Raw genomic sequence first — 27,903 nt, 5'->3', positions numbered from 1 at the left:
CCCATATTACTAAATAAGTTGTTTTCATTTTGGGGTTAGTATAAATAACCAAAAGATGCAGTGAGGATCTGCGAACATTTTCCCCACAATATCTGATCATTTCTTTAGCATAAGGTCTTGGAAATGGAATTACTGGGTCAAGGGGGGATAAGAGCATATACCACCACCACTGGAATTGCTGACAGCTGTGATGCATGGCCTCCTGCGAGAGCGGAGAGCGCCCAAGGCTTTCTGGTAAAGTAGACCTCACTCCCCTCAGGGCCTGATGGTTGGGAAGAACAATATGAGTTTGACTACTTCACAGATACTGGGAACCAGACTATAAATTGCCAGGCAGTTAATTACACTGTTCTCAGAAGCAAATGATTCCACTTAAAAACAGCTGAATCATTTTTAAAACTCATCTCCTCTTTGAGTCCGTTTTCCAAGGGAAAAAATATTTTTCTGATTTTCCCCTAGATGAATTACAGACCATTCTTAAGAATCTATGCTATTTAGAAAGAAAAAATAAAATAAAATAAAACATACAGTCAAACCTCAAATGTCCCCACTCACAAAAAAACAGGGGCATGAATAATATATTTCGCTCTGGAATGCAACTGGATCCACACAGCCGGGGACATACAGGCAGGTAGATTCTTGCTTTCTCTCCCTCTTTCTATCTCACTGTGGTGTGGAGTGCCTCCTGGCCTGGACATCTTAGGGGGACCTAGGACTTGGCTCTGCAAAGCAGGGAGGAGCCAAGGTCGCCCAGGTGTCATCTGCCCAAGGATAATGAAACCCTGAACGTAGATCAAGAAAATCTGCAGTTCCTATTACAGCTTTATTTGGACCTTCCTAAGGTTCTCCAGTATCCAGCTCCTTGCTCAGCAAACAGGATGTTAGAGCCCCCCCCACCCGACCTTCACCCAGAGGGCTCACTCTGAGTCAGGAGGTGCCTTGCACCCTCTCCTCCTGAATCACTTTAGTTCCTCCCCCACACTAGCCCTCTCACATATCCAGGGCTTAGCACAGGCTACCTTCTGAGCCAGGAATTCCCTCCCCCTCCTTCTTCATTGGCCAGCTCCAGATCATCCTTCAGAACTCAGACACCACATCCTCCCCGAAGCTTTTCCAAGCCTCTGAGCTGAATTAGGTGAGCTTCCTCTGCCTTCCGATGATCCCCAGGCTTGCCTGCATGGCAGTATGATGATTCCAGGCTCTCCCCGCTGGACCATGGGGCTGCATTCTACCTTGGCTCTATATCCTCAGAGGCTAGCACAGGGCCAGGCCCAGAGTCAGGTGCTCAATAAATGTGTGGTGGTTAGAAAGAAGGAAGGAATTGAACTTAATAGGTATTTATTAAGTGCCAAGCACTATTTTAGGGACTGGAGATATGGCAGTAAAAAGAGATAAAATCTCTGCCCTAAAGATGTTTACTTTCTATTGAGGAGCTTACATTTTAGAAAGAGAGAGAGGGAGGGAGGGCAGGAAGGGAGGAGGAATGGACAGAGATTGCTCAAATCTCCCAAGTTAAAGGACTGAGCCTAATGGTTTGTACACAATCAGACCCACTGCCTCACATACAAAGCACCTTGGTGCAAGCCTACTTGTGCAAACACAATCCACACATCTCCTGTTTGTGGCATTATTAACATAGCCTTGTCCATTAAGTTTTTGACATCCTATGGAGGTTCCTCAAAATATTAAAAATAGAACTACCATAGGATCTAGCAATTCCACTTCCGTGTATTTCTCCAAAGAAAACGAAAACGCTAATTCGAAAAGATACATGCACCCCTGTGTTCACTGCAGCATTATTCACAATAGCCAAGGTATAGAAGCAACCTAAGTGCCATCAACAGATGAATGGATAAAGAAGATGTGGTATATAGAAACAATGGAATATTACTCAGCCATAAAAAGGAATGAAATCTTGCCATTTGTGACACAGATGGACCTAGAGAGTTTTATGCTTAGTAAAATAAGTCATACAGAGGAAGACAAATACCATATGATTATACCTATATGTGGAATCTAAAAAACAAAACAAATGAACAAACATAACAAAACAGAAACAGCATCATAGATATAGAGAAAAAACAGGTGGTTGCCAGAGGGGATGGGGTGGGAGGGATGAGTGAAATAGGTGAGGGAGATTAAGAGGTACAAACTTCCAGTTACAAAATAAAGGAGTATTGTGCTGATAAAGTGTAGAGTGTGGGAAATATGGTCAATAATAATGTAATATCTTTGTGTGGTGACAGATGGTACTAGACTTATCATGGTGCTCAATTTGTAAGGTATAGAAATATGGAATCACTATATTGTGCACCAGGAACTAACATAGTGCTGTAGGTCAATTATACTTCAAAAAACATACAAATAAACTCACAGAAAAAGAGATCAGATTTGTGGTTACCTGAGAGGTTGGGGCGAGGGGAGGGGGAATTGGATGAAGGTGGTCAAAAGGTACAAACTTCCAGTTATACGATAAGTAAGTACTAGAGTTGTACAACATGATAAATATAATGAACACTGCTGCGTGTTATTTATGAAAGTTGTTAAGAGAGTACATCCTAAGAGCTCTCATCGCACGGAAAAATATTTTTTTCTTTAATTTTGTATCTATATGAGATGATGGATGTTCACTAAACTTATTGTGATAATCATTACATGATGTATGTAAGTCAAATCATCCTGTACACCTAAATTTATGCAGTGCTGTATGTCAATTATATTTCAATAAAACTGAAAGGAAGTAAACAAATAAAGTGAGAAAAAGACATTGCCATCCTGTGAACTCTAATTTGAAAACTTCATTGAGGGCTTATCTGAGTGAAATCAGGGAATTCTTTGGAGCAGGGAAGAGTTGAAAGCTTGAACCAGGAAGGTTAAGCCAGTGCTTCCCAACGGAGGGTAGAAGACTCTAGAAGGCCACCTAGATAACTCTGGAGGAGTTATCACAAGAAGTCCATGAGTCTGCAGATCCACCAAGCATTGTTCATCTACTGAATAAGCACTATTTTGCCTATGTGTGAAGAGAAGGTCATCAATTTTAAACCCACAAATTCATGTAAAAGCATTGCTGAATTCACAGTAGCACTCTATCATTGTCTGGGTTTTTTGTTTTTTTGTTTTTTTACCATAGGGAATTCTAAAAGTCCAAATTCCATCCTTGGACCCCGAACCAGACTGAATGGAAAATCCTATGAGGTGTGAACTGGGGTCCAGATTCTGGTTATCTTCTTTCCCCCACCTAGAGAAGAAGACCAGATGCCCAGGCACCCTGTGCTGATGTGCTGGGAAACAAGATGGCATCAACCCCTGCAGACTGGGAGCTCTTCAAATGAACAGGCTGGGTCTTATTTACCTGTGGGTCTCTAAAACCCAGCACAAGGGTTGGGGGCGGGGAGGAGACAGGACCCAAAGTTGTGCCCTTTCTTCAAAGTTAGAAAGTAATGATCTGAGGAAAAGGTGATCTGAGTCCCTCAGAAAGGGTATATAGAGAAGCAAAGCTAGTAAGCCTGTTAAGCTACTTAAGCTTTGAAGAATAATAAATCCATACTTTGGAAACACGTATGTTAAACACATTTTTGGTAATAATTTTACTTTCTCATTCCCCTTGACTTTTAATAAAAGTGCCTTTGGAAATGCCAACCAGGCTCTGGTGTAATAACAGAAAATAGTCAGGATGTGGGTGTGCGATAAGAAGTGTCCACAGTTGGATTAAAAGCTATTAGGGAGAATAGCAAGTATAAAGATGACAGAAGGATTGTGAGGGAAAGATCCAATGGAGAGGTGACCTTCAGAAGACTGTCAGGGTCACTAGCCCAGCCACCCCTTCCCAACTAAAGATTATTTTTCCAAGGCTATTTCTACTGAAAGCTTAAAGGAGACTGTTTTAACAAGGGAGCCTCTTGCCTCACATCTATTCTCTACTTGATGCAAGGTTGACCTTCCTTTCTCCCCTCCACCTCCATCTCACCCCCCAAGTCCCAACTGCAGAAACCCCAGGAGGCCTGTTCTCTAGAGAATCCCTCAGTTCCCAAAGGTAGCAGTAGTTACTCCTTATCCTGAACACGTTCCAGCTAGAAAAAACGCCACGGCAGTGACTCTCAATAAACAACTGACTTTGAACTTAGCATCCCTGAAGAGGGCAGAGCACTGGCTTGGATGGAGGAAGTCCTGGCTTCTAGATCAAGGCTTCATGCCACTGACCTGCTGTGTGACTTAGCCAGTGCCACATTCCCCAAGAGGCAGATTAAGTCCATGCTTAGGGCACCAACAACAGGAGTACAAAAGAGAGAGAGAATGAAAGAATCTAATAAAAAGCCATTTTAATTTCAACATACAGGTGGAACTTCGAGTAATCTTTTAAAATAAAATTTTATTTGAAGGTTTAATATTGTTTCATTTGGAATTAGGTATGGAGAGGCACTATAATCTTTCCAGCATTTAGGGCTACTAAAGGTCTTGATCCAGCTGGGTGCCTTTGGACAAGTCCCTTCCTTTTTCTGGGCCTCAGTAGTCAAGTATTATGGTGCCCATAATGGTTAATGACCGAATTTTTGGTGTCACAAAGTATAAACTGACTCCACCCAAGCCAGAGAAGTACAGGGACAAATGATGCAAATTCACCGCCCTCCTCCTGACACCTAATCAACTCCATAAAGATCAAAATTGAGCCCAAGAGCTATAATTTAAATCCTCTCCTATTACTCTACTATTCCGTCATCCTGACGCTTTTATCGCTTTAGCTGTTGATGTATCTAAAAAACGGAGAAGATTAAATTTCTTGTTTCTAAAGCAGAGGAAATTCTAGTGGACATTTCGGTGTCCAAATTTCCAGGGAAGATGTTTTCAACACATGGAAATACCATGAAGCAGACCAGGAATTTCATGGTATTTAAAAGAAAATGGGCTTGCTCCCCCTCCCCACTCTGTCAAGCCAACTGTCTCAACGGTTTCTGGGGCTGACATGTAGGACAGAGACTGAGCCCTGGTAGAGTGCCTGTTCCAAGTCCCCCAAGTTCCTCCTGCTCCATCCAGCTCAAGCAGGCCCCTCCTCAGTAGCCATGACAGTCAGGTTCAGGGTCTACCATACCTCACCTAATGGTAAACTGGCTGCAGTCTAGAGGTACAGTTTCCATTCTTCATCTCCATATAGACTTACAACAGTCTCCCCTCACACTGGAATTATGATTTAAACATACATAAACCAGCTGTCCTTTATGATTTGGCGCCAGAGTTGCCACAAAGTTGGAAAATCAAGAGGCAGGAATTTTACATAAAGATGAAGAGGGAGTTTCCACCATCTACCCAACTGGCTGTATTCAAGCCAAAATCATTGCAAGAAGGAACATAGCATCTTTCCCACAGCAAGTTCATGGGCTAGTGTAACATGATAGCTCCCCAGTGTTATAAAACATACCTAGCGGTTGTCTAGTGCTTCAGTGACTTCCTTGCTTGCACAGGAGATATTATACCCCCAGGCCAATGGCCTGGTTGCTTTTGTAATTATCATTTAAGCACCTACAAACATTAAATAGATGTCTGAGGGAGAAATTGGAAAGCTTGGATTGACTCAGCATATGGTGGCAGCAATGGAGCTATTTCCCACTGGCTTTGACCATGCCATTCTTGAGATGAAGAGTACAGAATCCAGGACACGAATGCAATAAAGCGGGTCACATTCAAAGCCAGATGCGAGGAAAAACACAAGTTATAGGCAGGGTTATGCCAAGGGTGCGGCAACAGCTACAGATCCACAACCAGAGAAGCCTGGTGCAGTCCTGTAACACGCCCTCTCCTCTTTCCAACCCCCATCCCCCATCCCAGACCAGTTACAAGAGCTTCTGGGGCAGTCTCAAAGGGGTTCAGGTTACAGAAGAACAGCCTTCAGTGGAGAAGAGGGTGTTGCCAGGCAACCAGCCCAGCCCAGTCCCACCCTTGTAACCTTGAAGATGGTGGGGACACGACCCCTGATTGTGGAGAGGAACACCTTGGACTCCTTTAGCATCAACTTTCTCCTCCTCTGTCTTTCTCCCTCTCCTCTCCCTGTCCTCCCCCTGCTGCCTCCCTGCCCGGCCCAACCTGCAGTCTGGTCTCCGCAAGCCTGAAGGCTATGGGCCAGTCTGACTTGTCATTACTCAGTCCGGAGGTGGCAGCCAAGCTGTCCCCACAGGAGGCTACAAACTGCTGGCCTGTCAGGTGTCATTCACTCTGGCCATGTTGCTTCCAAACCTTCCTTCCCAGTTCTTTCCTGCCCTCATGACCAAAGAAACAGCTAGAGCAATAATCTGGGGGAAATCCGGCCAGATAGAGGATATACAGGGTAAAATGCTGACTGGGAGTGCCCAACACCAGCAAAATGGTCAGTAATGGAGTAGGAGCTAGGAGGCAAAGACACGGGAAGAAAAGAGCAAGCCTTGACAATGGTGGGGGGAAAAAAGCATTTTTAATTGGGGTCAAAATATAATATGCAATCTGCCTGAACACCTTGTTGAAGCTTATGCCTGAGCGACAAGGGGGTGGCCAGGTGGTGCACTGATTATGCACCCCAGCTCCCTTTGCATTTGGCACTTGTGCTCAGATCATTGCTGAGAAGGCCTAATTTAAGTGCTACACAATCAAAACTCCTGAAGAGAAAAGTGTGCAGTGGGAACCTCAAGGGGAGTCTAGAGTAGGGCATTAGACCAGAAAATGGAAAACCAGACCTTCTTGCCAAATTAAGGTAGCTGTGTTCCATTTATGCAGCAGGCCCCTCAGTACCTGAGCCTGCAGATAGGTACACTCTCAAAGGCAAGTAGCCACACCAAAGATGAGAGATAGCCACTCTCTCAGCTCTTGCAAATTTCAAAGAAGCCAACCCAATGCAATTTATCCTAAGAATTGCTCCCTTCCTTTAAAAGCTCTCCACTGCATGAAGCCATCTCTTTCCCAAGGCAACTTGGTGAAGCCATTCCTTCCCTCACATGGAAAGGACAGAAAGGCGTAAATTGGAAAAGTAGAGCCTCCTCACTGTCCTTAACTTACCCTGCTGCACTCAGTAGGTGGCTCTCTGCAAGCTGTGTGGGGATTCGGAAAATGACTCCCCAAGCTGACTTATCAAATTTCTCCTAGGCTAATCCTGGTAGTCAGTGGGACCCCAGAAAAAAAAATCAACAATGACCTTCCTACCTTCTCTGTTAACTGAGAACTAACCAGACCTAAAGCCCCAGCTTTCCTGCTCCCCTGCCATGCAGAGATTTCTGGTCCCATGTCTACATTCCATTTGGCAGTCAACTGTGTCTTCCACTTTCCTTTCCCCACAGGACCCAGTTCATTTTCTCCACAAGTGACCTCCACCATCAACATCAGAGGTCAGAGAGTTTTGGGAAGAGGGGTGTCAGGACCTATGGCACCTATTCTATGGAAGGCGTGGGAGCGAGGTGAGGTCTGCAATGGAGAGGGGCTGACTCAGACACTTCTTTCCCAAGGCAGCTGGAGGCCTGCAATCACAAGTCAGTCAGTAGCCATATTCTGCCTCCATCTGAAACTTCCTGTCCACACTGCTCTTTCTCTCCCCTAACTTTCTGGTGGCACCGATTGGCCCTGGTACCTGGCATGCCCCAGCTGCGGCCAACATTTCCAGCACATTCAACCCCCTTGCTTTCTCCAAAAGTCCCACACTCTAAAGGGTCACAGCATTTCCATGGAGAGAGGATTCCCCATGCAAAGTGTTGGGGTCCAAAGTAGTAAAGCACAAGGGCTTGCGTTGCCCTCCTGCCCTCTCACGAGTCCTGCGTGCTCAGCCAGGGCACCACTGGGTTTCTCAGGCATGGCTGATTTCTAAAGGAATCACAGAACTGATGACAGTTGCTTTAAACTGTTCTCCCAAGCAAGTCTGAGCAGCCTGACCCTAGGGGTAAGGGCTCAAGAGAAGCCGGCTGGGAGGGGGAGAGTCTCTCCTCCCCACCACACCCTCCGGCCTCTCCTGGAGCACCAGCTCCGACCTCGCGGGGAGAAGCGGGCGGGTGGGCTCTCACTTCTTCGAACGAGAGCCGCGATCACACTCCAGCGCGAAGTTGCACAGGTTTAAAGTCGGTAGGCACCGCCGCCAGGGCTCCTGCCGCCGCGTAGGTGGCCGGCGGCTCCGGCGCGCTTTCCGAAGTGCCCGAGCTCCTAGACTGGAGCAAAGACGCCAGCGGCGCGGCCATTTGGTTCCCGACGCCGCGAAGGCTAGGACGCCTCGGGCCTGGGGGCGGCGCCGAAGCGGTCCGGACACAGCAGCTCCCGGGGACCCCCTCATGTTCCCCCGCCTTCTTCCCCGAGATCCCCAGAAGGCGGCCGCCAACCCCAGGGCCGGGAACCCCGAGGGCATATGGCCACTCGGGACGGCGCGACCGGATCCAGGAGCAGGAAGTTCCAGCTGGAGTGCGGCGGGCGTGGAATCTGGGAAACGGGATCCCCTCGCTCCCTGAGGGGAAGGGAGGGGAGGGCCGAGGAGGGGCGGGGAGGGCGGGGGAGGGGTGGGCGCAGAGCGGGCGCGGGCTGGCGCCCCCAGAGGCGGGGTGCACGCGGGGCCGCGGGCCGCCCGGGCGCGGCTTACCTAGCTCTTCCTCGTCGTCCTCCGGGCCGAGCAGGCGGCAGGGAAGGCGGCGGCGGAGGTGCACGGTGCGGCGGAACAGGCTGTCGGTGCGGCGCCCCAGGGCCAGCAGGTGCCCCTCGAGGTCCTCGAGCAGAGCCAGCGAGTGGCCGCAGAGGTCGGCGAGCTGCCGGAGCAGGCTGAGCGCGGCCAGGTGGCTCACGTCGCGGAGCTCGGTCAGCGGCTGCGGCGGGTTGCGCGGGCACAGGCGCTGGGGTACCACTGTGCGCCTGTAGAACGGCATCCCGGGCGCGGGGGACCAGCCTGGCGGCGCGGCCGGCTCGCCCCGAGCGGCGCCCCTGGGCGGCGGCCCCAGCTCCGGGTGTAGCAGGCCCCTGGGCGCGGGCCGGCGAGCGGGCGGGCGCCAAAGACGCCGGGCGGGTGGGCGGGATGACGGGTTCCCAGCCTGGAGCGCCGGCTCCCCCCGGGGCTGCACACTCGCCGGAGCCACCAGTCCCTCTGACTCTGGTTCGCTGGGCTCCTCCTCCTCCCCGCCTTTCTCCACCTCCTCCTCCCTCGCTCTGCTACTTCGGGATCCCCCCACCCACCTTTTTTTTTTCTTTTGCGGTCAGAGATTCACAGATTAACGCTTGATCCGGGAGAGGAGGCAAAGGGAAGTAGGAGTAAAAAGATCGAGCTGGAGCGTGAAAGAAGGAATGTCTGCGTGAGTGGGGTGTGTATGTGTGATGTTCGTTCGGTACAGTATGTGTGCCCGCGTCCTCCTGTGCAGCTCCAGTCCCAGTACTGATGGTTAAAGTTTTCCGCTTTGGTGTGTTTTGTTTTGTTTTTTCGTTGTTGTTGTTTTCATTTAAACTCTTTCTTCGTAAATAATAGAAATTCAAGGGCACCCGTGCCCACACCAGCTAGTAACCAGTGGAGACCCGTCGAATAGTCTGACCTCATTCATCTAGATTCCCTTTCCCAAACATGTACTCAGTGCCACGCACGGGCTAGACGACTAGACTGAGTACAGCCTTCTAGCGCCCAGGAACTTGGAAATGAGGGGGAAAGAACCAAATATCTTACTCTACTGCTCAGGAGGGCAGTGTCTCTGGGGAGTCCTGGACTACTGTAAAGGATCTGGAATGAATGAATGAATGAAAACAAACCCATTCTCTGGAACAACAGATTCAGTTCAGATAGAGGGCCACCGGTCTATATTTTAAGCCAAAAGGGAGCCCAGGGCCCTCTCCTCTTGGCAAGGCCTACTGGCCGAGATGGACTCTGTCTCTGGCCATAATGGGCTCCTGGGATGTCTACTGAAGTACAGGATCTGGGGGTGCGCTTTCAGTACTGGCAACACTGTGGTCAAGTCCTGATTTCTTTTCATTGTAGAAGGTAGAAGAGAGGGGGATACGGGCATCCTCAGAAAAGCAGAGTGCCCGAGTGTGCATATGTCCCTGTGCCCTTGGGGAGTTTCCACTCAGAACACTTATTTTCAACACACCGAGTTCCCATCTGATTCTCCTCTCACCTCTTTGACTTTGGTGTGGTTCCAATTCTTCCTTTTGGTAATTCTCTCCTCATCTTTCCTCCTAAAAATGTTCCCATCCTTATAATCCCTTATAGTCTTTGTAAAACACCTTGAACAGAATATGTGTGTCTGCACTAATGATCCTGAGCGTGGCCTGTTTTCATTCATTCTTTCAGAAAATTGTCTCTTAAGCAGTTCAAGGTGCTACAACTAGTTAAGAGTAATCTCAGATTTCCCCAGCAGTCCAGTGGTTAAGACTCCATGCTTCCACTGACGAGGGCACGGGTTGGATCCCTGGTCGGGGAGCTAAGATCCCTCATGCCGCGCTGCCAAAAAAAAAAAAAAAAAGAGTAATCTGATTACCCTTTTCAGTAAATAGCTATCCCTGGTTCAGTAATTTGGAACACGAATACTAGAAAAGTTGGGTTCTAATTCAAAGAAGAATAAACAAATGGGCAAAAGACAGCCCCTTTTCTGAACTGTAAAATCAAGTTGCAGAATGAGGACCTGAAATTCTCTATTTGGCAAACTCAAACCTGAGCCAAGAGAGTGACTGACTGGCAGGAAGTAGGGACTTGGCTGGACTCTCCAGGGATAGTTTTCCTTGACCTATGGGCTGTTTAGACTGATCTCCGTTCTGGAGAAAAAGAAATGAGGTACCAGCAGATTGAAGGAGACTGTGTGGGCAGAGCTTCACTGCCAGAGGGTGACAGGCCTGGCTCAGGCCTGGTGTCTGAGCCGCCCTCACTACTCTGATTCCTGAAGCTGATGAATCTTTCAGGGCTCTCTAATAACAAGCTCAACTCCAAGCAAATCAGCTTTAGCCCCACGCCCTTCCCCCAGCTGAGTCCGCTCACTCCAGCCTCTTCAGTTCGCTGGCCCTGGCTTTCATCAAGGAAACATCAAGGACTTACAAAGGGGCCACCTCAGAACAGAGCCCCTCCTCCCTTCCCAGGGCCAGACCCGCACTGCACGTCCCATGGAAGAAGTCAAGGGAAGACGTATAAATTTCTACGTTCCTTCATATCTCCAGTCTCTTCCCAACAGGAAAGGTGAGACCTCGAGGTGGGCCTGGATGTAGAGAGCCTCTGAGGAAGGAGCACAGGGGCCTGGCTCCAGTCTGTGGAGGGAGGGTTGGGGTTCTAGAAGTGCCACACTTCGGCCAAGCTGTCTGGGGCAGGCAAGCAGCTAAGGTGAAGGGTTCTGCCCCATGCTCCCACATCACCCCCCAGCACAGCGTTCTCACAATCATCCTTGCTTAACAGTAATGATATTTATTTTGTCATGATATTGTCTCTCCCTCTAGACTGTTAGCTCCATGAGGGCAGGAACCATGTCTATCTTGCTCACTGCTGCGCTCCTAGGTGGTACTCGGAAAATATATGTTGATGATGAATAAATGAAGCTGGACTAGAAGCAGAGACTGATATGAAGAGCCTTACTAAAGGATTTAACTTGGCTCAACAGGCAATAGAGAATCATTGTGGATTTGGGAGCAAAACGCTGCCTGACGCAGGAAAAGGGCAAGGATGCTATGCCCCACCTGCGCCCACGTCTCCAGGGCCAAGTAGCCAGAAAGTACTTGAATGAAACATTTGCTTTGATTTGTCTAAAATCTTGGCACTGCACATTCTGAGAGGCCCCTAACAACCAAGCCAGATCTGAAAATGCTGGGTGCTTTCTACCCACCCACCAGCTCCCAGACTCCAGGCCTGTAGTAGTTCACCTGTCACTGCTCCAAGTTGCAATCTGAGCCCAAGCAAGGCCCACCTGTGGAATTGGATCTAGGTCTGGCCTAGAAGCAGAGACTAAGAAAGAGTGGCCAGACAGGTAGGAGGGAAATGGGAGAGCTGACCACTCATGACCAGCAAGGCCTTCCCACCTTCTGTCCTGCCTAACTACCCGCTGCTAAGAACCTAGAATTGCAATCAAAACTGAATCTGAAAGAATAAATAACATAGGATATGCCATTTTCTCTTCCTCCAAGCTGACAGATTCCACAGCTGCAAAATGAAAATTTATGAGCAAACTTCATACAACCCACCCAGCTTCCCAGTGCAGCCCTCCGTCTAATTTCACCACGAGGAACAAGAAAGCTGTGCCCCCTGTTGCTACTTCTCAAATATACCCAAATAGTAACATCTTGGTGGCTAAGCAGAGATACCAGTTTTCTCCTTGACATTCCTCTATAGTCAATCGTTTCATCTACAGTGTAAGAATATGCATTCCACCCCACACCCTCTTGCCAGGAGACTCCATGAAGATGCTTTCCTTACGAATGAAAAAAATATTAGCCAGTAAGGGGACAAAAAGGCTGCTCCTCAATCCCAACTCTAACATTCTGTTGTTCCCTGGTTCTAAGTGTCTGTACCAAGAGAAATTAACGAGAATTGGCAAATACTAGATTGACTCTTTTTTAAAATGTCTATTACCCTTTTTGATATTAAGGCTTGGCTCTGCAGTTAAGAACACCAGTAAAAACTCTCTCTGCTCACAGAGGCCCAAAGAAAGTAGCCCAAAGAAAGCAAACTGGCAGCTTTTGGCTTTTCAATCAGAATAGAGCCCACATTCAATCAACAAGCCAGACAAAACCCATGCTAATTAACGCCACACTTTGAAAAGAGGGGGAGTGGAGCAGTGCTACAAGATTTGAGAGGAGAGAGGATGCTTGTGCCCTTGAGGCAGCCCGGGCTGCGGAGAGGGGAGGGGTGTACCCCAGAGCTGGGCCTCCAGGGGTGGACTGGAAACTTACACAGCCATCAATCACCTCCTAGGGCAATAGGCGTGTAAGCCTAAGACGGCTCAAGGTCCTCAAATAAATTCCTTTCAGCCCAGACTCAATGCTTCACACACACACGATGCAGGGCAAACCCTTCAAGAATTCCATGAGGAAATAAACCTTTATTTCAAAAATAAACTTTGATGTTGCTTGAACTTTGGCCCTGACTCTGAGCCCAGGCTGAAACTGCGAGAAAAGACTTGCAGACTTGAGGTATTTTGAAAGAAACTGCAGGAGATTTCAGCAGAATGTGACCAGATTCTTTTTCAGTCCCTCACCCTCATATCATATGTGGATCCCCCCCTCACCACCAGTCCTCCACCCCCGACCCCACCATCATGTTTTTCCTCCCTCCCTACCTTGTTAGGACACGACTGTAATTAGGAACATTCAAATGTTGTTGCATTCAATGGGTAATTTTATATTAACATGCCTGCTTTACTCAGGAGAAATCATATTAGGCCACTCCCTTGCTATCCTACTTTTGACCTAACGACCACCCTTCCCCTGCAAACTCCTATCTCCCCACGAAATCCTAAAGCAGTAAGTAAAAGTCCTTCATTTCCCCAGGATGGGCTATGTCTGCCACATGATTACTTGTCTTCTATGCGTTTAATATTAAGGCTAGATTTAGGTAATGACCATGTCCATCTCTACATTAAATTGGGAGTTGTTATACAGGTCAGGGCTTTGGATTAATGAGGGGAAAATACTGAACCTGAGTAACTAACGTTTCACCTTTATCAAGCATCCAAATATAGTTAGACATGTCAGCCTTCCCTCTGAAGTGGGAAGTTATGCAGCACAGCACAGAGGTAACAGCCAAATGCAGGCTTTGGAGATCCACTGATCTGAGGTCAAATCCCCGGCTCCATTGCCGGCTGTGTCTTGGGCAGATTACTTAAATTCTCTGTGCCTCGGTTTTCTCATCCATAAAATGAGCAAGGCCAATATCCAGTTGATGTGCATGAGTATGGCTGTGCTGATCGTCTGCAGGTGTCCATTCTGATCAGGGCCTACCCTTACTGGTTGTTAAATGTTTTGACTACCACCCCTAAAAATGGGGTGATCTTGGTACTTAGCTTGTGGGATCAGATTACATGAGATAATGTACATAAAATACTTAGCACTGTGCTTGGTGCCTAGGAGACATTCAAATGTTATTAGCAGTATAGACAGTAGTTTCCTGATTATAAATAGGAAGTGACAGCCTAAAAATATAACATAATACGGGTTTTTTTCAACAACAATGCCTTTAATTTCTAAGTAAATTCAATTTCAAATAACATTTCCAGTATACAGAAACATGAAATTTCAACCCAAATATAACATGGAAAGGCAATGAATCAGACAAGTTTCTCTGGTTTACTATTGATGGAGTTTGTGGGATGGTCACATGTTTCACAGACTTACCTCTATGACTACCTGTTTATACCTTTTGTGCCTGAGCTCAGCCACAACCCAGTGGAAGCAGTATCAAGCTTGTAGTTTTTTGTGGTGCTGTTTCTCTCAGAAACAGCTTTACCAGCCACTTCGGAATCCTCCATGGGCTAAACCTATACCTTCTATTGATATATATGTCTCCTCAATTGAGATCAAGAATCTGTTAGCCCATGGAATCTCCAGCTGCTTTAAATCTAGAAAATGCATTGTCATATTAAACAAAAAGGAAGAGACTTTTTTTCTCCCTTCTCCATCCTGGGTCAACATAGCCTCACATCCTTGCTTCAAAGTTTCTGTAGTTATAAATATTATTATAATCAGGAATAGTCTAAATCTTGTCTCTTACCAAATTGCCTTTTAATTTATCAAAGGCTTCCTGACATTCAGGTGTCTCATGTTCATTATCAAGCCTTTTCTCAGCCCGTAAATGAGTAAGGGATTTATTGGATTAAACTGGATTACAAATTTATGGCAATAACCAGTGCCAGCCCTCATCTGCTTCCTTTTGTATGGGTTGCTCCACTTCCCAATCATCTCAGCTGGATCTTAAGTAAGTAGGAATCTGTTATTGCTAACTCTCTAACCCAGAGTCATCACCTCGAGCAATCAAAAGGAACATTTGCTCACCTTCTTAGTATGCCCAGTTCCTAGAGTTACCTAAGAGAACAGTCTCCAAACATCCCAGATGAGTTTCCATATTTACATTAAAAATGGCTGTCTCATCACTATATGCAATTGCAAGATCATTCATTCAGACAATAAAGTATTGTCCACCACTGAAATACAGTTAAAGCATTACTTATGCCAACGGGAAATAAAGTCAATTTTTAGTCACTATCAAAGCACATCAGCTGAATATTGGTCTCGTCCATTTTATGGATAAGGAAACTGAGGCACAGAGAGTTTAAATAACCTGTCCAAGAAACACTAGCAAAGTTGGTCTTGGCCTTGTGCATCCTAGGTTATTTTGGCTGAAAGCAATAAAAGCCCTAACTCAAAATCACTTAAACAATAAGGACATTTATCATCTCATAAAACAAGAAATCCAGATAAAGGGCAGGCACTAAGTTGGGTTAATTCAGATGCTTGATGACATCATCCAAGAGCCAGGTTTTCTCCATCTCTCTGCTCTGCTATCCTCAGCATGTTGGCTTTATCCCCAGGCTAGATGCCATTTAGGGGCAATATGCTTCTTTATTTACATCCAGAGGAAAAGAATAAGGAAAGCACTCTCCCAACCATGGAATTCAGTCTTTCCCTTCATTTTCATTGGACCTGTGAAATATGTCCCCACCTCCAAACGATTATCTGTCACCAGAGTTATGTGCTTATCTGCATTTTCCAATCGGCACACCTCTGGAGTTAGCTGTTGCGTGAATACCAGTACAAAAGCAAGGTTCTGTTAGTAGGAGGAAGGGTCAATGACGGAGTGCAACAGGGACACTAAGGCAAGTCTCTCCCTGGGAGACATGGGACTCCTGGGATGGCCAACTTTAGCTTAAGTTTTCCCCAACAGCTCGAGAATTCCTGAGAATCATGGACCAATGATCCTCCCAGCTGCCTCCAGTTCCCTCCACATATTCTCTTACAGGTATTTTCCCTAATCAATTTCTCACACATCTAATCCTGTCTTGGTATCTGCTTCTCAGAGGACTTGGGCTAAAACCATCACCAGTCAACCAATTCAATAACCTCATCTCCATCTTTATCATACTCCACCTCTCAGCAGCATTTGACACTGATGACGACACTCACCTTCTTGAAACTCCATTCTACCTTGACTTTCACAGTGCTACATATCCTGATTCTACCCTGGCTCTCTGATAGCTTCACCTCCCAATCCAAGTTTCTGTTCTAGTCTTATAGGGAGACAAATTCCATGGTTCTCTCATGTTTCTGCATGTCTTGCAAGCAGAGGAACTGACTGCCTTTATTCCAAACAATCTTTTAAAGTGTATTTGTATAGTGAATGACCTTGGAGGATACAGAAAGTATCCAGATCAAGTGTGCTTATAGTCCAGTATAATAATGTCTCTCTCTGGAATAAAGGGCAACCATGCTTACTGTCTATTATAAAAGATTCAGATTCCCTAAGCTTAGGGTTCCTCTCCTATAATGCTAGCCACTGCATATTCAGGTGACACCTGGACATCTTTGCATTGCTCCATGGGAATTGGGGCTCCAAGAATCAGCATAAGAAAATGCTGATGCTCTGGCTACTGCTGTTACTGTCATAAAGTCTTTTGTCTCTGACCCAGGAGTCTCATGTCTTCTGCTGGCATACATGAAACTATGGCAGGCTAACTTGTTGGTGTGCAAGGAAGGTAAAATCTCGGACCCTTCACAGTTTTTTTAACACCTCATCTCACACTACACTCTACTTAATCAACTCATCATTCACAGAGGTCAAGAGTAAAATTGTTCCTCCTCCAGACTACATATCACTATAGGCAGGAGTGAAGAGAGGATTCCAGAATTCTTCAAGTTCCTAGTAAGAAACCTATGACTGTGTATTGGAGAAAGGGAAATAATCAGAGTCTGAGGGCACTAGCTCTGAACTGACACTAATTCCTGGTGACCCAAAACATCACTATGGCCCATCAGTGATGGTAAACTAGGGGTCATACTAGGGGCTAGTGGAGGTCAGGTGATTGATGGAGTTTTTAGATCAAGTTCACCTCACAGTGGGCCCACTGGGTTCCCAAACCCACTCCATTTTCAGAATGCATTCTTAGAATCAAAATATTCCACAGCTGGCAGAATCTCTACGCTAGTTCCCTGGTGTTTGGAATGAGGACTATTATGGTAGAAAAGGCTGACTGGAAGCCAGTATAAATGTCTCTATCTACAAAACCAGTAAACCAAAAGCAATACTGCATTCCTGGGAGGATGGCAGAGATTAATGCCACCATTAAGAATGTGAAAGATTCAGGCATGGTGATTCCCACCACATCCCAATTCAACTCACCTATTTGGCCTGTGCAAAAGACAATTAGATCTTAGAGAATGATGGTGAAATTAATCAGATGGTAACCTCAATTGCAGCTGCTTTTCCAAATGTGGTTTTGTTGCTTGAACAAATTAACACTTCCCCTGGTATCTGGTATGCAGCTATTGATCTGGTAAATATTTTTTTCCTCTATGCCTATTACTACTAGACCACCAGAAACAGTTTGCTTTCAGCTGTCAAGGCTGAAATTACACCTTCACTGTCCTACCTTAGGGGTAAATCAACTCTCCAGTCCTACCTCCACAGGAGACTTTATTGCCTTTCCCTTCCAGAGGATATCTTGCTGGTCTCTAACAATGATGATACTGTGCTGACTAGACCTGGTGAGCAGGAAGTAGCAACTACTCTAAAGAAATTGGTAAGATATTTGGGTAGTGGAGGATGGGAAACAAATCCCACAAACATTCAGAGGCCTTCCACCTCAGTGAAATTTCTAAGGGCCCAGTAGTTGGCGGATGTCAAGACATCGCTTTTTAAGGTAAAGGTTAAGTTACTGTATCTGGCCCCTACTACCACCAAAAGAGGCACAAAATACTAGTGGATTTTGGAAGCAACATATACCTCATTTGAGTGTGCTACTCTAGCTCATTTATCAAGTAGCCCCCAAAACTGCTAGTTTTGAGTGACACCCAGAGCAAGAGACGGCTCTGCAACAGGTCCAGGCTGTGATGCAAGCTGCTCTTCCACTTGGCCTATAGGATCCAGCAGATCTGATGGTGTGTCAAGTGTCAGTGGCAGAAAAAGATGTTGTTTGGAATTTTTGGCAGGCTCCTGTAGATGAATCACAGTGCAGATCCTTAGGATTTGGGACCAAAGTCTTACCATCCTCTGAAGATAACTACCCTCATTTTGAGAAATAGTTTTTGTCTTGCTACTGGGCCCTCGTAGAGACTGAATTCTTAACCATGGGTTACCATGTTACAATGCAGCTTGAGCTGCCCATAATGAACTGGGCATTATCTGACCTGCAAAGCCATGAAGTTTGCACAGTTAGCACTCCATTATCAAATGGAAGTGATATATATGAGATTGGGTTTGAGATCAGAAGTGATATATATGAATATCTGAAAGTATGGTTGAGGAAAAGGCTCAACTGCCTATGGCCCCTACGCCTTCTACATTACTTTCTCACTCTCAGCCCATACCTATGGTCTCATTGAAAGTTACCAACAACCATATGGCTGAGGAAGAAAAAACTTGGGCCTTGTTTAAAGATGGTTTTGTACAATATGCAGGCACCACCACAATGTGGTATAGCACTACACTCTCTTTCTGGGACATCCCTGAAGGACAGTGATAAGTGGAAATGCTCCCTGTAGACAGAACTTTGAACAGTGTACCTGGATGTTCATTTTGCCTGGAAAGTAGAAAAGGCCAGAGGTAGAGTCTATACAGATTCCTGGGCTGTGGCCAATGGTTTGGTTGGATGATCAGGAACTTGGAAGGAACACGACTGAAAATTGGTGACAAGGAGATCTGGGGAAGGGGTATGTGGATAGACCTCACTGAATTATCAAAGAATGTAAAGATATATGTGTTTCATGTGAATTCTCATCAAAGAATGACCTCAGCAGAGGAGTATTTAATAATCAAGTGGCTATGATGCCTGTTCTAGGGATACTAGTTACCCTCTTTCTCCAGCTACTCCTGTCATTACTCAGTGGGCTCATGAAAAAGTGACCATGGTGGAAGATTATACATGGACTGAGAAACAGACTGCTGAGTGCCCAACTGCCAGCAACAGAGACCAACACTGAATCCCTCATATGACACAATTTCCCAGGGTGATCAGCCAACTATCTGGTGGCAGATTGATTGCATTGGGTCACTTCCATAATGGGGGCAGCGTTTTGTTCTTTCTGGAATAGACAGATACTATGGGTATGGATTTGCCTTCTCTGCATGCAATGCTTATACCAAAACTACCATACAGAGACTTACAGAATGCCTTACTCACATGGTATCCCGCACAGCATGGCTTCTGATCAAGGAATTCACTTCACAGAACTGAAGTATGGCAATGGGCCTGTGCTCATGTAATTCACTGGTCTTACCACTTCGCCATCATTCTGAAGCAGCTGGCTTGATAGAATGTTAGAATGGCATTTTGAAGACTCATGTTACAGTGCCAGCTAGGAGGCAATACCTTGCAGAGCTAGGGAAATGTTCTCCAGGATGCTGTATATGCTCTGAATCAGTGTCCAATATATCGTACTATTTCTACCATCGCCAGGATTCACAGGTCCAGGAATCAAAGGGTAGAAATAGGAGTGACTTACCCCTAGTGAGCCACTAGCGAAAATCTTACTTCCCATCCCTGCGAACTTAGATTCTGCTAATTTAGAGTTCTTCATTCCAAAAGGAGGAATGCTTCCACCAGGAGACACAACGATTCCATTGAACTGGAAGTTAAGACCAAATTTGTTGGTCAGTTTTATTTGTCATCTTTGCTAGGTTATGGTTCTCAGCTATTCAATCAAACATTAAGCATTTATTTGAAGGTATTTTGTAGATTTGATTAAAGTCTATAATCAGTTGACTTTAAGTAAAAGATTTTACCCTGGATTCTCTAGGTGCACCTGACTGAATCCATTGGGAGTCCATAAAAGCAGGGCTGAGATTTCTCTGGGAGAGAGAAGTTCCACCTATGGACCATAACTTTGACCCATATGACAACAGAGTTCCAGCCTGCTCATGATCTTCCCTTCCTGACTGCCTGCAGACAAGAGTTTTCATCAGTGTCCATGGGTTTGAGTCTGCCTGCAATCTTCCCTTTTTGACAGCCTGCCCTATAGATTTTAAATTTTCTTAACCAGTCCTTGCAACCACATAAACTAAACCAACTATATATATATAATATATATATATTATTTATTTATTTATTTTTATATTTATATACAGGCCATCACCTCTCACTCCCCAGGGCTTCAACATTACTATCCATCTTGAAACCATCAGGAATAATCACATCATGGCTTTTATCTGTTTATGTCAGTTACCCTAAGTCATGCTAAGACTCCCAAGTTATCTGTCTCTTTGAGTGGCCTCACTCAGCTCTGTATATTGCTTTTATGATTCCATCTCCCTCCTCTCCCCAGCTTCTGAAATCCTCCCACTAGGCTTTGTGGAATTTGTGAACAGTCATCATCCCCTATATCTGCAACTGCTTCTCTGTATAGTCCCTTCATCTTGCTTAACTGAAATCAAACTCTCCCCTAAGGTCTTTACTCTCCCGAAAAACCTCTTAAATGGTATTGTCTTCTCTCATACACCCCTAGCACCACAAGACCTGGAGATGTCCCCCTCACTGTCGCTTCCAGAACACTTTCCCTCCCTCCTCAGTAACAACTCCCCGCTTTGAATCTCATATCATCAGATTAAATCACCAATTATCTGTCCTCAGGACAGTCAACTGCTGACCCCGGATGACTCACCTTTATTACTTGAAGATTTTAGTACCTGGATCACTGTTACTCTATCTAGCACTATTACTGTCAAAATTTTTGATATTTAAATATCTACACTGATGGCATTTTTAATAGCCTGGTCTCTCGGTTCCTTGACCGTCTCTCCTCCAATTATCTTGTTTGCCACCCTACTTTAGCCACCAACACACATGGCCCTAACATTGACCTTATCATTACTAAAAATGACTATTCCTTTCTTTCTCAATTTGAAGCATCCGCACTATTCAACTAACACTTTCTTCTTTCTAATTCATTCCTTACTGTTCTCCACCCTAGCAATACTTTGGCCCCACTCATTACATTGACTACTCCCACTTTCCTTCATGTCCTCACTTCCCTTTCTACCCAGCTTAAACTTCATGGTCAGTTATTATATTAATTCGTCTGCATGTACTCTCAATTAATGATTTGAGACCTTCTTTTCTAATATAATGTTTAATTCTATGAATTTCCTGCTGATCAGTTTTTGCTACACCCCACAAATTCCAGTGTTTTATTTTTATTTAATTAAAATATTATTAAATCTCCTTTGAGAATTTTCTTTCACACATCGGGTATTTAGAAGTATATTTTTCAAGTTCCAAAAATTTGGGGATTTTCTAGATATCATTCTGGTAGTGATTTCTAGTTTCATTCCAACACAGTCTGATTTTTATGATTTCTACTATTTTAAATTTGTCAAGTGTTGTTTATGTCCCACTATATGGTCTAACTTCATGACTGTTCCATGTGCACTTAAGATTTGTAATGTGCTGTTGTTAGATGGTACATTCTCTAAGTGTCAACTGGGTTGAGTTAGTTGATAGGGTTCTTCATGTTATTTATATCCTTACTGATTTTCTGCCTACTTCTTCTGTCAATTATTGGTAGAGGGCTGTTGGAGTCTCCAACTATAATTATGAATTCGTCTATTTCTCCTTTAATATTTTTAACGTTTTTATTGGAGTATAATTGCTTTACAATGGTGTGTTAGTTTCTGCTTTATAGCAAAGTGAATCAGTTATACATATACATATATCCCCATATCTCTTCCCTCTTGCTTCTCCCTCCCTATACCACCCTTCTAGCTGATCACGAAGCACCGAAGTGATCTCCCTGTGCTATGTGACTGCTTCCCACTAGCTATATATTTTACATTTGGTAGTGTATATATGTCCATGTACACACTACGACTCTCTCACCTTGTCCCAGCTTACACTTCGACCTAATATTCCATTGTATATATGTGCCACATCTTCTTTATCCATTCAGCTGTCAGTGGACATTTAGGTTACTTCCATGTCTTAGCTATTGTAAATAGAGCTGCAGTGAACATTGTGGTATATGACTCTTGTTGAATTATGGTTTTTTCAGGATATATGCTCAGTAGTGGGATTGCTGGGTCATAGGGTAATTCTATTTTTAGTTTTTTAAGGAACCTCCATACTGTTCTCCATAGTGGCTGTATCAATATCCATTCACACCAACAGTGTATGAGGGTTCCCTTTTCTCCACACCCTCTCCAGCATTTATTGTTTGTAGATTTTTTGATGATGGCCATTCTGACCGGTGTGAGATGATATCTCATTGTAGTTTTGATTTGCATTTCACTAATGATTAATGATGTTGAGCATTCTTTCATGTGTTTGTTGGCAATCTGTATATCTTCTTCAGATAAATGTCTGTTTAGGTCTTCTGCCCATTTGGGGATTGGGTTGTTCATTTTTCTGATATTGAGCTGCATGAGCTGCTTGTAAATTTTGGAGATTAATCCTTTGTCAGTTGCTTCATTTGCAAATATTTTCTCCCATTCGGAGGGTTGTCTTTTGGTCTTGTTTATGGTTTCCTTTGCTGTGCAAAAGCTTTTAAGTTTCATTAGGTCCCATTTGTTTATTTTTGTTTTTATTTCCATTTCTCTAGGAGGTGGGTCAAAAAGGATCTTGCTGTGATTTATGTCATAGAGTGTTCTGCCTATGTTTGCCTCTAAGAGTTTGATAGTGTCTTGCCTTACATTTAGGTCTTTAATCCATTTGGAGTCTATTTTTGTATATGGTGGTAGGGAGTGTTCTAATTTAATTCGTTTACATGTAGCTGTCCAGTTTTCCCAGCACCATTTATTGAAGAGGCTGTCTTGTCTCCACTGTATATTTTTGCCTCGATCATCAAACGTTTATAGTCATTTTCACAATGTTGATTCTTCCAATCCAAGAACATGATATATCTCTCCATCTATTTGTATCATCTTTAATTTTTTTCAGCAGTGTCTTATAATTTTCTGCATACAGGTCGTCTGTCTCCTTAGGAAGGATTATTCCTAGGTATTTTATTGTTTTTGTTGCAATGGTAAATGGGAGTGTTTTCTTAATTACACTTTCAGATTTTTCATCATTTTTCATCATTATTTTAAGAGATTTCTGTGCATGGTAAATGGGAGTGTTTTCTTAATTACACTTTCAGATTTTTCATCATTAGCATATAGGAATGCAAGAGATTTCTGTGCATTAATTTTGTAACCTGCTACTTTACCAAATTCATTGATTAGTTCTAGAAGTTTTCTGGTAGCATCTTTAGGATTCTCTTTGTGTAGTATCATATCATCCGCAAACAGTGACAGCTTTACTTCTCCTTTTCCAATTTGGATTCCTTTTATTTATTTTTCTTCTCTTATTACTGTGGCTAAAACTTCCAAAACTGTGTTGAATAATAGTGGTGGGAGTGGGCATGTCTCCTTAGGTAGGATTATTCCTAGGTATTTTATTGTTTTTGTTGCAATGGTAAATGGGAGTGTTTTCTTAATTACACTTTCAGATTTTTCATCATTTTTCATCATTATTTTATTGTTTTTGTTGCAATGGTAAATGGGAGTGTTTTCTTAATTACACTTTCAGATTTTTCATCATTAGCATATAGGAATGCAAGAGATTTCTGTGCATTAATTTTGTAACCTGCTACTTTACCAAATTCATTGATTAGTTCTAGAAGTTTTCTGGTAGCATCTTTAGGATTCTCTTTGTGTAGTATCATATCATCCGCAAACAGTGACAGCTTTACTTCTCCTTTTCCAATTTGGATTCCTTTTATTTATTTTTCTTCTCTTATTACTGTGGCTAAAACTTCCAAAACTATGTTGAATAATAGTGGTGAGAGTGGGAAACCTTGTCTTCTTCCTGATCTTAGTGGAAATGTTTTCAGTTTTTCACCATTGAGGATGATGTTGGCTGTGGGTTTGTCATATCTGGCCTTTATTATGTTGAGGTAATTTCGCTCTATGCCTACTTTCTGGAGGGTTTTTATCATAAATAGGTGTTGAATTTTGTCAAAAGCTTTTTGTGCATCTATTGAGATGATCATATTGTTTTTCTCCTTCAACTTGTTAATATGGCGTATCACATTAATTGATTTGCCTATATTGAAGAATCCTTGCATTCCTGGATAAACCCCACTTGATCACGGTGTATGATCCTTTTAATGTGCTGTTGAATTCTGTTTGCTAGTATTTTGTTGAGGATTTTTGCATCCATGTTCATCAGTGATATTGGTCTGTAGATTTCTCTTTTGTGACATCTTTGTCTGGTTTTGGTATCAGTGTAGTGGTGGCCTCATAGAATGAGTTTGGGAGTGTTCCTCCCTCTGCTGTATTTTGGAAGAGTTTGAGAAGGATTTGTCCATTTCTTCCAGGTTGTCATTGTATTGACATATAGTTGCTTGTAGTAATCTCTCATGATCCTTTGTATTTCTGCAGTATCAGTTGTTACTTCCCCTTTTTCATTTCTAATGCCATTGATTTGAGTCTTCTGCCTTTTATTCTTGATGAGTCTGGCTAATGGTTTATCAATTTTGTTTTTCTTCTCAAAGAACAAGGTTTTAGTTTTATTGATCTTTGCTATCGTTTCCTTCATTTCTTTTTCATTTATTTCTGATCTGATCTTTATGATTTCTTTCCTTCTGCTAACTTTGGGGGTTTTGTTTGTTTGTTTGTTTGTTTTTGTGGTACGTGGGCCTCTCACTGTTGTGGCCTCTCCCATTGAAGAGCACAGACTCTGGACGCACAGGCTCAGCGGCCATGGCTCGTGGGCCCAGCCACTCTGCGGCATGTGGGATCTTCCCGGACCGGGGCATGAACTCATGTCCCCTGCATCGGCAGGCGGATTCTCAACCACTGCACCACCAGGGAAGCCTTTTGGGGTTTTTTTGTTCTTCTTTCTCTAATTCCTTTAGGTGTAAGGTTAGGTTGTCTATTTGAGATGTTTCTTGTTTCTTAAGGTAAGATTGTATTGCTATAAAGTTCCCTCTTAGAACTGCTTTTGCTGCATCCCATAGGTTTTGGGTCGTCATATTTTCATTGTCATTTGTTTCTAGGTATTTTTTTTGTTTCCTCTTTGATTTCTTCTGTGATCTCTTGGTTATTAAGTAGTGTGTTGTTTAGCCTCCATGTGTTTGTATTTTTTAAAGATTTTTACCTGTAATTGATATCTAGTCTCATAACATTGTGGTCTGAAAAGGTACTTGATACAATTTCAATTTTCTTAAATTTACCAAGGCTTGACTTGTGACCCAACAATATATGATCTATCCTGGAGAATGTTCCATGAGCACTTGAGAAAAATGTGTATTCTGTTGTTTTTGGATGGAATGTCCTATAAATATCAATTAAGTCCATCTTGTTTAATGTATCATTTAAAGCTTGTGTTTCCTTATTTATTTTCATTTTGTATGATCTGTTCATTGGTGAAAGTGGGGTGTTAAAAGTCCCCTACTATGATTGTGTATATGTATAACTGATTCACTTTGCTATACACCTGAAACACAACATTGTAAATCAACTATATTCCAATAAAAATTAATTTAAAAAAAGGAAAAAAGTTTTAAAATGGCAAAAATTACAGGGAGATTCTTAAAAGCATCAAGGGAAAAACAACTAGTTACATACAAGGGAACTTCCAAAAGGCTATTAGGTGTCTTTTCACCAGCAACTCCATAGGTCAGAAAGGTGTTGCACAATACATTTAAAGTGATGAAAGGAAAAAATCTGCAACCAAGAATACTCTATCTGGCAAGGCTATCATTCAGATTTGAAAGTGAGATTAAGACTTTTACAGACAAGCAAAAGCTAAAAGAGTTCAGCACCATGAAACTGGCTTTACAGGAAATGCTAAAGGGACTTCTCTATGCAGAAAAGAGAAGGCCACAACTTAGAAATATGAAAATTACAAAAGGAAAAAATCTCAATGGTAACGGCAAATATAAAGTAAAGGTAGTAGATCAATTATAAAACTAGTAGAAGTTTAAAAGAAAAAAGTAGTAAAATTATCCATATCTGCATTAAGCAGTTAAGGGATAAATAAAACAAAAAGATGTAAAATATGATGTCAAAAACATTGAACATGGGGGGATAAAAATGGACAGTTGTTAAACGAACTTAGAGATCAACAACTTAACATAATCATTATATATATATAGGTTACTATATATAAGCCTTATGGTAACCACAAAACAAAAAAATATATATAGATACACAAGAAGGGAGATAAGAATCCAAACATAGCATTAAAGACAGTCATTAAATCACAAAGGAAGAAAGCAAAAGAAGCAGAAAGGAACAAAAAGAACTATTAAAACAACCCTAAAACAATTAACAAAATGGCACTAGGTACATACCTATCAATAATTACTTTAAATGGAAATGAACTAGATGCTGCAATTAAAAGAAACATAGAATGGCTGAATGGATACAAAAACAAGAACCATATATATGCTGCCTACAAGATAATCACTTCATATCCAAAGACACACACAAACCAAAAGTGAGGGGTTGAAAAAGATATTCCATGCAAATGGAAATGAAAAGAAAGCTGTGGTTGCCATACTCATATCAGACAATATAGACTGTAAAAAGAAGGCTGTAACTAGAGAAAATGAAGGACATTAATTACATAATGATCAAGGGATCAATCCAGAAAAAAAGATATAACAATTGTAAATATATATGCACCCAACATAGGAGCAACTAAATACATAAAGCAAATATTAGCAAAAACAAACAGACAAACTGACAGTAACACAATAACAGTAGGGGACTTTTAACACCCCACTTACATCAAAGGACAGATCATCCAGACAGAAATCAAAAAGGGAAAACTGACGTTAAGTGACACATTAGATAATATTGACTTAATAGATACATATAGAACATTTCATCCAAAAGCATCAGGATACATTCCGTTCAACTGCACATGAAACATTATCCAGGATAGATCACATGCTAGGCCACAAAACAAGTCTCACTAAATTTAAGAAGACTGAAATCATATCAAGCATCTTTTCTAACCACAACGCTGTGAAACCAGAAATCAACTACAAGAAAAAAACTGAAAAACCCCACAAACATGTGGAGGGTAAACAACTTGTTACTAAATAACCAATGGATCACTAAAGAAATCAAAGATAGAATCAAGAAGTACCTAGAGACAAATGAAAACAAAAACACAATGATCCAAAAATCTGTGGGATGCAACAAAAGCAGTTCTAAGAGGGAAGTTTATAGCCATATAAGTCGACCTCAAGAAACAAGAAAAATCTCAAGCATATAACCTAACCTTGGACTTAAAGGAACCAGAAAAAGAGGAACAAACAAAACCCATAGTTGGTAGAAGGATAGAAATCATAAAGATTCAGAGCAGAAACAAATGAAGTAGAGACTAAACAAAAAGAAAAGAAAAGAAAAGATCAATGAAATTAAGAGTTAGTTCTTTGACAAATTCTTAGAAAGGTATAACCTTCCAAGACTGAACCAGGAAGAAAGAGAAAATATGAACAGACCACAAATTCTTGGAAAGTTACAATTTTCCAAGACTGAACCAAGAAGAATTAGAAAATATAAACAGATGAGTCACAAGTAATGAAATTGAAACTGTGATTAAAAATCTTCCAACAAACAAAAGTCCAGGACCAGATGGCTTCACAGGTGAATTCTATCAAACATTTAGAGAAGAGCTAACACCCATCCTTCTCAAACTCTTCCAAAAATTTGAAGAGGAAGGAAGACTCCCAAACTCATTCTATGAGGCCACAATCACCTTGATACCAAAACCAGACAAAGATAGTACAAAAAAGGAAAATTACAGACCAATATCACTGATGAAT

General features: G+C 43.1%; 1 protein-coding gene across 1 annotated transcript in view; it reads right to left on the bottom strand.

Moving 5' to 3' along the window:
* Positions 1-8,852, bottom strand: part of NHSL2 (NHS like 2) — a 268,115-nt gene extending 259,263 nt beyond the window's left edge. The window contains exon 1 of the mRNA XM_024130930.1: positions 8,573-8,852. Coding sequence (XP_023986698.1) covers positions 8,573-8,852 — 280 coding nt within the window. The remainder of the gene's footprint in view (positions 1-8,572) is intronic.
* Between the last annotated feature and the right edge of the window lie 19,051 nt (positions 8,853-27,903).

Source organism: Physeter macrocephalus, chromosome 21 (assembly GCF_002837175.3).
Source record: "Physeter macrocephalus isolate SW-GA chromosome 21, ASM283717v5, whole genome shotgun sequence".
In the NCBI taxonomy this organism is placed as follows: Eukaryota; Metazoa; Chordata; class Mammalia; order Artiodactyla; family Physeteridae; genus Physeter; species Physeter macrocephalus.
This window is presented reverse-complemented; position numbering and strand designations above follow the sequence as displayed.